This window comes from Piliocolobus tephrosceles, chromosome 9 (genome assembly GCF_002776525.5).
Source record: "Piliocolobus tephrosceles isolate RC106 chromosome 9, ASM277652v3, whole genome shotgun sequence".
Taxonomy (NCBI): Eukaryota; Metazoa; Chordata; class Mammalia; order Primates; family Cercopithecidae; genus Piliocolobus; species Piliocolobus tephrosceles.
In genome coordinates this window covers 37,747,691-37,760,451 of record NC_045442.1, presented here as the reverse complement: position 1 = coordinate 37,760,451, position 12,761 = coordinate 37,747,691, and the positions used below count along the sequence as shown (strand labels likewise).

General features: G+C 36.0%; 1 protein-coding gene across 1 annotated transcript in view; it reads left to right on the top strand.

The window, feature by feature from the left end:
- CC2D2B (coiled-coil and C2 domain containing 2B) overlaps window positions 1-12,761 on the top strand; it is a 113,712-nt gene that overhangs the window by 72,539 nt on the left and 28,412 nt on the right. Inside the window, 3 exon segments of the mRNA XM_023206253.2 lie at window positions 1,533-1,653; window positions 2,393-2,502; window positions 10,356-10,452. Coding sequence (XP_023062021.2) covers window positions 1,533-1,653; window positions 2,393-2,502; window positions 10,356-10,452 — 328 coding nt within the window.

Below are 12,761 nucleotides of genomic sequence, written 5' to 3'. Positions count from 1 at the left end.
CATCTCTTAAAGGTTTTGCCAGTATCTTACAAATTACAGTCTTGTTCATCTAAAAGAATTAAATATGCTCAAAACAAATGCATATTTCAAAGGCTGTTTTGTGAAATAAAGACATATAAAATCCCCACCATTTTCTATAAGCATCCTGCTGTTAAAAAAAAAAAAAAAGAATATTGTAACACCAAAAACGTAGGAAGGATGTATTCTTAAAGTATAACTTGTAATATATATATATAGTGTGTGTGTGTATATATATATATATAGTATGGTCTAGCCCTATGGGGCTTAGTGGGTGTTCTCCCCATGTGCAGAGATGAGAGATCATAAGAAACAAAGACACAAGACAAAGAGATGAAGAGAAAATAGCTGGGCCAGGGGGACCACTACCACCAAGACGCGGAGACTGGTAGTAGCCTCAAATGGCTGGGCGCACTGATATTACACACAAGACAAGGGGGCAGGGTAAGGAGGGTGAGTCATCCAAGTGATTGATAAGGTCAAGAAAGTCACGTGATCATGGGACAGGGGGCCCTTCCCTTTTAGGTAGCCAAAGCAGAGACGGAAGGCAGCATACATCAGCATTTTCTTCTATGGCACTTGTAAGAAAGATCAAAGACTTTAAGACTTTCACTATTTCTTCTACTGCTATCTTCTAAGAACTTCAGAGAGGAACCAGGAGTGCGGGAGGAGCATGAGAGTGGACAAGGAGCTTGACCATTGAAGCACAGCACCACAGGGAGGGGTTTAGGCCTCCGGATGACTGCAACAGGCCTTCATAATATCCAGCCACCCACAAGAACTGGTGGAGCAGAGTGTTCCCTGACTCCTCCAAGGAAATGAGACTCCCTTTCGTGGTCTGCTAAGTAACAGGTGCCTTCCCAGGCACTGGCGTTGCTGCTTGATCAAGGAGCCCTCAAGTGGCCCTTATGCGGGCATGACAGAGGGCTCACCTCTTGCCTTCTAGGTCACTTCTCACAATGTCCCTTCAGCACCTGACCCTATACCCGCCAGTTATTCCTTGGTTATGTTAGTAATACAACAAAGAGTAATATTAAAAGCTAATGATTAATAACGTTTATACTAATGACTGATAATATCCATGATCATCTCTATATCTAATTTGTATTGTAACTATTCTTATTCTAACTATTTTCTTTATTACACTGCAACAGTTTGTGCCTTCAGTCTCTTGCCTTGGCACCTGGGTAATCTTCCATCCACGATATATATTTTAATTGACATCCATCATGAATAACTTGCCCTTTCTTCCCCTTTTACTGAATACCTGTGGATATTTTATCATAGACCAGATCTAATCCATAGTTCAGTATTTAGGAGTTGCACTTCCAGAGTAGTAATTATCAAATGTTTAGCTGTAACCACACATGATAAGACAATTCAAAGCAAACTCAGTAAGAACCATAGATACTGACTTATATATTTTCATAAGCACAGGAAAAACCCACCCACTCCTACCAAAACTAATATTAAAACTAATTAAGGTGTATGTCTCTATATTGTTTTTCCTGAAGAGCCTTGGATATGCCTACTTGTTCGAAATCATCTATATCTTGCCTCAGACATAAAGGAACAATCAAATCAGTAGCCTTGGATAAGATCTTACATGAGATAAGTATTTAACACTTCTATAAAGTACAATATTGATTATGTTTATTTTGAATTACAATTGACTCTTAATTCATCTCTCCATCTATATTTTCTTTGGCTTCCAGTTTATTTTCCATGACACAGTAAAGGTGGTGTTTATAAAATGTAATTCTAACCATTTCATTCCCTGCTCTCAGGGTCTATATGATAAGGTATAAGCTCCTTAAAATGGCTACAAAATCTTCAGGCATCAGGCCCACGCCTACAATCAGCCTCATCTCTCTCTATCCTGCATATGATGCTACTCCTTGTTCCACGAGGGCCCTACTAGTTGTTTCCTTTGCCTGGAATGGCCTCGACACATATCCATGTTATTGTCCAAATGAACTACGACTTAAAGTTTCAAAGCACACACTCAAACAATGATACTCTCCTTATTGTCACCCCCCAAAAGTTAATAATTCCTTTTCCTGAATAATTTTCATACCTTAAAGATATTTCTCTAATTTCTCATATTTCATTGCACTTGTTTGTTTACCTGTATGTTTTCCCCTGATAGACTTTAAAATCCTTAAGAGAAAGTTCTGTTTATCTTTAGATCCTAGAAAAGTACCTGATATAGAATAGACACAATAGATGTTTATTCAATAGATAAATAAATAATGGTCATTTGAAAAACTAGAAAAATTAAGCCATATATTTGCCAAGTAAGTTCCTAGGCCTCTATCTTTATCGACTATATACAGTATTTCAAAATCTAGTCAATGTTTATTATGTGTTTCAGGATACTGTAAATCCATTCGTGGAAGTTTTTTTCCAGCACACTGTATACCAAACCAATACAGCAAGTGGATCTCATCCATGCTGGAATGAGGAAATTAAAGTAGATTTTATGTAAGTTGGAGTTCATTTTTCCATAGCTCCTAAAAAAAGAGCAATAACAAAATTATTTTCTTGAGCCACTTATTGAAAATAATTATTGAAATAGGCTTTAAGCTTTTAAATTATGAAATATTTGATGCACCTAAACCAATAATGTATATTGTATAGCATAATATATAATCTTATGTATATATAAACATAAGTTCTAAAGAAAAGTAATAAAATGAATACCTATTTATTTACCATCCAGCTTAAAAAAAATATAATATTACCAACACCTTAGAAGGCCCTTTGTGCCATTACCTAATGGCATCTTCTTTCTTTCTCCCCAGAGGTAATAACCATGAATTTGTGTTTATCATTCTTTCTCTCCTGTATGATTTTACTTCATAGATATTCATCCCTAAGTATGTATTATTTACTTATGTATGTTTTCAACTTTATATAAATTGAGTTATATTTGTGTATTCTTCTGTAATCTTGTTGCTTTAATCTTAATTATTTTGAAAGATTCATCCATGTTCATGCTTGTAGCTGTTTGCTGTGGTCTAAATGTGCTCCCCAAAATTCATGTGTTGAAAACTTAACTCCCAATGTTGGGAAGTGAGGCCTAATGGGAGGTGTTTTAGGCCATGAGAACTCCACCCTTATGAATAATGTCATTATAAAAAGGGCTTGCAGTGTAGGTTCACTTTCTTCTACTCTTCTGCCATGTAAGGACACAGAATTTGTCCCCTTTTTCCCTTCCACCTTCCACTATGTGAAGACACAGCAAGAAGGCCCTCACCAGACACCAGATGCTGACATCTTGATTTTGAACTTTGCAGCCTCCATAATTGTAGGAAATAAATTTCTGTTCTTTATAAATGACCTAGTCTCAGATACTCTGTTATGGCAGCACAAAATGAACTACGACATTGTTATTTATTTATTTTTACTTCTATATTGTATTCTGTTGTATAAAAATGCCATAATTTATTTATACTTTCTTCTGTTGATGAACATTTGTCTTTTTGCTAGTTTTTGCCATTGCAAGCAATATTGCTCTGGACATTCTTGTACTTGTCTTCTGGAGCACATGTGCAAGAGTTTCTTTTAAGATAGTGGCTCTCAGATCTTTTTAATGTATTTGAATCATCTAGACAGCTTTTTTTTTTTTTTTTTTTTTTTTTTTAGGACAGGATCTCACTCTGTTGCCCAGGCTGAAGTGCAGTAGTATAATCATAGCTCACTGATGCAAACTCATGGACTTAAGTGATTCTCCTGCCTCGGCCTCCCAAGTAATGGAGACTACAGAAATGTACCATCACACCCAGCTAATTTTTTAAAAATTGTTATTTTTGTAGCACTAGGGTCTCACTATGTTGCCCAGGCTGGTATCAAACTCCTGGACTCAAGTGATCCTCCTGCCTGGCCTCCCAAAGTGCTGGGATTATAGGCATGAGCCACCACACTTGGCCTGCTTCTTAAAACACAGATTGGTAAGCCCACTTCTCTAGTTTCTAATTCAGTAGGTCTGGGGTAGGGTCTGATAATTCCATCTTTAGCAAGTTCCCAGGTGGTTCTAATGCTACTAGTCAGGTGACACTTTGAGAACCTGTTTTCTAGGATATGTGTTCAAAAGTAGAATTGCTAGGTTGTAGCTGAAGTCAGCTTCAACTTTACTAGACAATGCCAAACTCTTTTCTAAAGTGATTATATCAATATACACTCCCAACAGCAGTATATACAATTTCCTTTTGTGCCATGTCTTCAATAATATTTTGTATTTTAAAAATTATTTTTCTCAATACGGTGGATCTAAAATTATATTCTCATTGTGTTTTAATTTATAATTTCTTCTTTTTAAAGAGGCACGGTTTTTTTTTCAATTTTTTTTTTAAATTAAGAGACTTTATTTTTAGAGCAATTTTAGGCTCACAAGAAAACCGGGTGGGAAGTACAGAGTTAACCCCCTCACCACAGCACACACACAGCCTCCCTCAACATCTGTGTTGTGTGATATTTGTTATAATCAATGAGCCAACATTGATACATCATTATCAACCATAGTCCATAGTTAACATTAGGGTTCACTCTTGGTGTTGTACATTCTATAGATTTTGACAAATGTACAGTGACATGTTTCTACCATTATAGTATCACACAGAATGGTTTCACTCCCCTAAACATCCTGTGTGCTCTGTCTGTTCATCCCTCCCTCCCCCTGGAACCTTGCCAACCACTGATCTTTTTACTACCTTCACAGTTTTGCCCTTTAAAGAATGTCATTGTGTACATCAAGGTTCTCCAGAGAAACAGAAGCAATAGGATGTAGACAGAGAGAGAGAAAGAGAGAGCGAGAGATTTATTTTAAGGAATTGGCTCACATGATTGTGGAGGCTGGCAAGCCCACAATCTGCAGGGTAGGATGGCAAGCTGGAGACTCGGGAAAGAGTTGCAGTTTAAGTCTGAAGGAAATCTGCTGGCAGAATTCCCTTTTCCACAGGGGAGATCAGTGTTTTGTCTATTAAGGTTTTCAACTGATTGGCTAAGGTCCACCCTTATCATGGAGGATGATCTGCTTTACTCAAAGTCGACTGGCTTAAACTGTACCTAAAAAATACCTTCAGAGGCCAGGCATGGTAGTTCACGTCTGTAATCCCAGCAATTTGCGAGGCCGAGGCGGGCAGATCACTTGAGGTCAGGAGTTCAAAATCAGCCTGGCCAACAGGGTGAAACCCCGTTTCTACTAAAAATACAAAAATTATCTAGCCGTGCTGGTGGGCACCTGTAATCCCAGCTAGTCGGGAGGCTGAGGCAGGAGAATCACTTGAACTCAAGAGGCAGAGGTTGCAGTGAGCAGAGATCACACCACTGCACTCCAGCCTGGGCAACAGAGGGAGACTCTGTCTCAAAAACAAAAAACAAAACAAAACAAAAATCTTCAGATAAACATCTAGAATAATGTTTGACCAAATATATAGAAACTGTGGCCTAGCCCAGTTGACACATAGAATTAGCCATCGTAGTCATATAGTTGAAATCATATAGTATGGAGCCATTTCAGATTGGCTTTCTTCCGTGAAAAAAATGCCTGTAAGTTTTCTCCATGTCTTTTTATAGCTTGATTGCTTACTTCTTTTTACTCCTGCATAATATTCTATTGTATGGATGTATCACAGTTTACTTATTTATCCACATTGAACTTCTTTTCACAGATTCATTGGCCATTGGTATTTTCTTTTCTGTGAAATGCCCTTTCATTACTTTTGTCTATTTTTCTTTTTTTTTTTCTTTTTAGAAATTATTTTATTTCTTCCATGATGATTTAGAGGGACTATCTTCAAACCAGTACAAATATTTCATAAATAATATCTAGCTGTTTTCTAACCAGTTATTTGTTGCACAATAAGCCACGTCACATCTAAGCAAGAAATACATTAAGTTTGACTAGTAAAGACATTACATAGTGAATTAGGATACAATTAAAATTTGCTTTAAATATTTATTTGAGGGAGAGGACACCACACTTCTACTCAATGAACAGAAACATTTGTACTGTCCAGAGGTCTTTTATTATCATTTTTTTTTTTAACACCAATTATGCCATGACTTCATAGGGAATAGGTTCCCACAGCTCAGCCTCCTTCCCATTGGTTCTCACAAAGGGTGCTTCTCTGAGTGGAGCAGGCTGGTGCTTCAGTTGAACCCAGGTTCCTTTCTCTCTGGCTTCTTTGTCTGATCATTTTCCTTCACGTGTTTCTTGTCTGATCATTTTCCTTCACGTGTTTCAGGAAGCTATCTTCGCTATTAGAGTGCTTAAGTGCTCAATACACACATTAATTCTCTTGGGAAGAATCTTGCCCTTCTTTGTTTACAACAATGCCAATAGCATTACAGACTCTTCCAGTTTTGCCATGGTAACACTTGTGGGCATTCCTTTTTGTACAGTACCCATTCCCTTGATGTCTACAATATCACCTTTCTTATAGATTCGCATATACGTGGCCAAAGGAACAACTCCATGTTTTCTAAAAGGCCTAGAGAACAAACATCGGGTACCTTTCCTCTTTTCCTTTGTGTTCGTCAGTTTGGCGAATTATGGAAGATGGCTGCTCTAGCCAAAAGGATACTTTTCTCTATTTTTCTATTGTTTTGTCTTTATTTGTTTATTTATTTATTTATTTTTGAGACGGAATCTTGCTCTGTCGCCCAGGCTGGAGTGCAGTGGCGTGATCTGGGCTCACTACAAGCTCCGCCTCCCGGGTTCACGCCATTCTCCTGCCTCAGCCTCCCGAGTAGCTCAGAGTACTGGCGCCCGCCACCTCGCCCTGCTAAATTTTTTTGCATTTTTAGTAGAGACAGGGTTTCACCGTGTTAGCCAAGATGGTCTCAATCTCCTGACCTCGTGATCCGCCCGCCTTGGCCTCCCAAAGTGCTGGGATTACAGGTGTGAGTCACCATGCACGGCCTGTCTTTTTTTTTTCTAAGCAGTTCTTATATATTATGGATACCAGCCCTTTGTCAGTTATATGTGTTAAAACTATCTTTCCCTAATGACTTGACTTTTCATTTTCTTTATGACATATTTTGATGAAAAGAAGTTTTAAATCGTGCCAGTCCTTTCCTTTATGGTATGTCCTTTTAAAAAATCTTTAATACATAGTGGTCTTCCTTTACTTTCCTTACTTTAGAACATACGTCAACTTACATTAAAATTTTAGACCATTGCATTTTCTGAAGAATGAGTGAGGATATCTTTTTGAATAATATTCCTGCATATAAAAGGATTTTTAATTAAAATAGTTAATAAATCAGATTTTTAAATCCAAAAAGAAATATACACCTATGTTCCTGCTTGCTACCAAGAAGGAACAAAACAGATACAGAGTAGAATAATCCTTTATGTGGTATTTAGGGACATACACATACACACACTCATGACCCAGTAAAATGAATCTAATTCCATTGCCACTTCCTTTAGTATTGCTATGCTTTATTGCTGGGTATAAATTTCTTTCATGAGCTATTAAACATCTAAACATTTTTCAATTAATATGTTTCTTTTTATTTTGAAAGGTGGGAAAATTGACTTCTTATTCATACATGTAGAGCAGGATTGTCTTATGGATTAGCCATCATTTTATATTATTTTTCTATAATGTATTTTCTATAATTTCCTATGAATATTTTATATTTCATGTTAGTTCATAGTTTATATGATTTTATAGGATTTCTATGCTTTCTCTGATGCCTATGTTAACATATATCCCCCACTAACAAAGGCTAAAGGAACTCAGAAGAACTGACATAATCACTTGCATATATGTGATGACATCTTGGAGGCTATGTAAATATTCACATCCCAGCCACCCCTTCTGAAAGTGAAAGGCTTCAAATCCTAAACAGCATTTGTAAAGAAAGGGAGACCCTGTTTGTGCCATTATTTCAACTTAGGGGTAGGGAAACTATAACAAAAAACACCTTAGAATTTTGTTAGCTTAGATGCTATGGAACTTCTGCTATTAGCAGAAATCAAATTCATTCTTCTGGATTCAACATAGGCTCAATTATATTTTCAGAGTTGTTGGCCAGAGTTCCTAAACAGATATTCTTGTTATTTGGCTGCCTGTCTGAATCTTGTACCTCTCACTTTGCATTGTTCTCTGACACTTGCTTTCTTGAACTATTTATTCTTTGTGTGTGAAGGAAATTATTGACTTAAAGGGAAATCTATTCTATAATATCACATAATATCAAGTTAAATAATCAACATATAAAATGTATTTGTTTGAAAAGTTTGTAAATGTAAAATATGTGGTCATGTGTGTTTGGAAATACTTGGAATATTAATGTAGACATTACAGTTAGAGGAAGTATACTGTATTAAATAAATTTAGGAGAACATAAAAGAGTCAATAAGATACATAAACTTATAAGTGAACTAATGAGAAGATTTGGGAGTGTCTACATCCTTGCAATTATAGCAGTGAAATAGACCAAGAACAATGTGGAGTACAACCAAGTGGATCGCAGGCTTTGGATAAGGCAAAACCATCCAGCTACTACTTTTTGATGCCTTTGGTATAAGACCCCAACTCCCCTCTTCTTGTGACAGTTTAGTGAACAAAAACCACAAGCAAATTGATAAGTAGTCATAATAAATAATATTTATAAGTAATAAATAATATTAATTAGCTCCATGAGCCCTTCCTGAAGGAAGAATTATGGTAACATTTGAAGAACATTTTCATAGAATACAGAGTGCAAAATAATGCAGAAGGACTTAAGTGATGTCAGGAATAGACTAATAAGCTAAAAAATGTTGTAAGGATGACAGTTGTCCTTTCTCCTGCTAGCGTACTGTTGTAAATAAATATTGCCTCCCCTGCCCTTTCTTAGGTTCTGGCAACATCAAGGAAAGGAAATCCTTGAGGAACAAAGTAGAGGAGTCAGCTAGTTATTTTGTCACTAGGAAATATAAGGAAACTTCCACTTAAAATTGTTCTCTAAACTCAACTAGCATTTTTCAATCATCATTGCTTGTAGGTTTCAAAAAGTTACAGAAGCTGTTGAAGATCCTTTGAAATAGTGGTTGCTTCCTTAAGCAACAAGATTCAACAAGTAATGTCAGTGGCAGCTGTACACTGAAAAGACCTGGTCTTTGGAGTTTGTCAGAACTGGGTCCAGCCAAGTGTGGTGGTACAACCTACTCAAGAGGCTGAGGTGGGAGGATCACTTGAGCCCAGCAGTTCAAGATCAGCCTGGGCAGGATAGACCCCTGTCTCTAAAAAAAAATATATATATATATACACTAAATAAAAATATTAAAAAGAAGAAAAGCTGGGTTCAGATCAGGCTCTGTCATTTGCTGGTGGCATTACCTTGAGTAAGTTATTTAACTTTTCAGAGCTTCAGTTTCTCGTGTAAAGTAACCTATTGTACAAGATTGAGATTGCCATCACTGTTAAATGTTTGATGGAGATTCAGTACACAAGCTGGAGCTGAGAGTGAAAGTTCATTGTTCATGATATACACTATCCTTTCAACTACCTCCAAAATGTACTTAATCAAGAATGCCATCAGTGGACAGCTTGCAAAATTAAATGCACTCCATTATCCCAGTTTCTGCTTGGAGAAAATTAACATGGGAAAGAGAATAAATTCTGTGATTTATTTATTTATGTATTTAGAGATGGAGTTCCACTCTTGTTACCCAGGCTGGAGTGCAGTGGCGTGATCTCTACTCACTGCAACCTCCACCTCCCGGGTTCAAGTAATTCTCCTGCCTCAGCCTCCCGAGTAGCCGGGATTACAACCGCCTGCCACCAGGCCCGGCTAATTTTTTTTTTTTTTTTTTTTTTTTTTTTGTACTTTTAGTAGAGATGGGGTTTCACCATGTTGGCCAGGCTTGCCTCAAACTCCTGACCTCAGGTGATCCACCCACCTACGCCTCCCAAAGTGGTGGGATTACAGGCGTGAGCCACCGTGCCTGGCCATAAATTCTGTATTTAAAATCATATCTATTAACTGACAATAAAAGAGCATTTTATCTCTATGGGAAACTAGCAGAATTTAAGATAGTTGAAAAATCTATACAATACTCCAAATAATCTTTGCAATTGATAGCTATAGTGAAAGCCTTTCTGTTCAACACTTAAACATTTTTATTTTTCATCTTAAGAGGGATGTAAATTACAAAGCACATGCTGGCTCTAATGAAAGGTAGCAGCCAGTCTTCAAAATATACAGTTTTTCCTTAGTTTATCCTTCATAAAAGAAAACAACACAGGTGATTTTATAGTTCTTTATGAATAATGCTGTTAGGAAATAAGTGGATTTTGAGAAAATTAAGCATTTGAATATATTTTTCTTATTTGCAGCTCACCAGGACATGATTATAGCTTCTCAAGCTTATCTAAAATAAAAGATAATATATATATCAACATTTTTGATGAAATGATGACTGAAAAACATGAGGTAAAGTAGAATAATTATAATAGCCAATGCTGGAATAATTCTAAGGTCAAACGGAATGAAGTCTAGTAACATGTTTGTAAATATGCTTTTAGATGCAATGTCTATATCCAACATTTTCTTGAAAGGATTTGAGGCAACTTGCAATAAAATCAAACATATGACAAGTCAGTTAAAAAATAACAGAGATCATAAACCACATATAGGAGGAGGAGGAATAAATATACCAAGAACTTGGGAGAAGTAGGTTTCTGCAATAGAACGTTACATTTAAATGTGAGCTTTCTGTAGCCAATACAGAAATATAAATAGAAATAGGTTACATATTTCTCATTATCTGATCAAAGAAAATACACTACTCCTACAAAAGAGATCAAATTATTCCTAAGGCTAAAATTCAGTTCTATTTAATCTAATTTCTAAAATTACTGACTATCTTCTTCATAGATGTGTAAAAGTTCCTAGCACAATGCCCAGCACCCTAGCAAGCTCCAAAATAAATGTTAGTTTCCTCCCTATTGAACTTGCTACTAAAAATATAAAAATGCATACCCATAGAATCTACTCTTTTAAGGTATGTAGATTAAATGCTTTAATAGAAATGTTTTCCAAATTCTATGGCAATGCTACTGAAGGAGCAATTAATTCTACCTGGAGGAACTGGGGATCTATGTCAGAGAAGTTGAACAAGACCTTGGAGAGTAAGGTACAGGAACGAGCCTTCTGTAAAAACCACTGCAAATCTTAATGACTATGTTTTCCAACCCAGTTTTCCAGGAGATACAACACATATTCTTATTAAAGAAACTTTAAATCAATCATGATAAACGCTGAAGGTAAAATATTGAGCAATAATTTGGCAATAGCTTTTCTCCAAGGAGTTAAACTGAGTAATGTTCTGATGACACTGATAATGGGTAAAGCTTAGAAAACCCAAAAGAATGTCTAACAAATTTTCTCTCTCAAAAGTGGGTTATCTCAAAGACTAATTTGGTCAGAATTGAGTAGCAGTTGATTAACAACTGAACCCTTGAAACTGCTTTGCATTGTTATTAGAGTGAGATTGTTGTTATTGGAATGAGATCCACATGCTTTAGGTGTCAGACTTGTTTGTGACAATATTGGCATGCTCTTTAAAAAAGGAAAGGGCCTTGCATTCTTGCCCTCCTCTCATGGACAGGGTTTTAGGGTAGCTATGGGCCAAAACATTCCATTGTCTTGTAAAAGACTAGAGCTAGGCTGAGCCCCGAGATAGCTACGCAGTTGAAAGAAGGTTTTAAGTTATCACTGAACATTATTTTGTCTAGAAATGTTTCATTTTTCCTTTTTTTCTCTGTGCCCCTCCTGTATATTTTCTTCCTGCTATCAACTGTTTTCTTACTTCCCACAGATCTCCCTTTCTTTAGTTATGTATTAGCAGAAAGCTGAAGACTTGGAACTCTCACAGACACGTAGCCTATTTTTAATGCCCCGCATGAAAGAGATGGACTGAACTGCCTTTGGAACTGGCAGAGCAAGCCCCATGCATACTCCAGATTTAAAACCTAGGTTAACTGAAAGTCTAACAGAAATCCCAGTAGCCACGGAAAGACCTTGAACTAACCCAAAACTCAGATATTGGTTTAAATACTTTTAAAAAATCGTTATTTTCAAGATTTTAAAATTTATTAGCATATAAATTTTCAGCATAGTCTCATAATTTTTGACTTGCCATTATCTACTCTCCTCTGATTTTTAACTTTATCCAACCTTGTCTTTCAATTTTTAAAAAAATTATTTAATTTGGAAGATGTTTGCCTATTCTTTAAAGAACCAACTACTGAAATTGTTTTTACTTTTCACTTTTTTGGTTTTCTAATTCATTTATTTCCACTTGTATTTTAATTTTTTCTCCCTATTCCCCCAGGACTATAATTTTTGTATTTACTTTTGCCAAATGTATTGAATGCTTAGTTTATTTGATCTCTTGCCTTCTCATAAATAATGGAAACATTTGGAGACTATAAATTTATCTCTGTAAACATCTTAGACTATGTATTTTATATTTAGTGACTTGTTTATTTTATATATGTAATATATATTATATACATATAATTAATATATATATATTACATTTTATTGCTTGGCCTAACAGTCTTCTAATATTGTATCTTTGCATTTTCAAATGTTTGAAAGACTTGCATAAACTTTTGATTTTAAATTTCAGTTTTATTACCTTGTGGAAATCATACTGTACATTTGAGCCTTTAGTCCATGGTTCATTTAATCAAGCCACTGTCCCAACTCTGACTGTTAATTAACATACAAAGGTG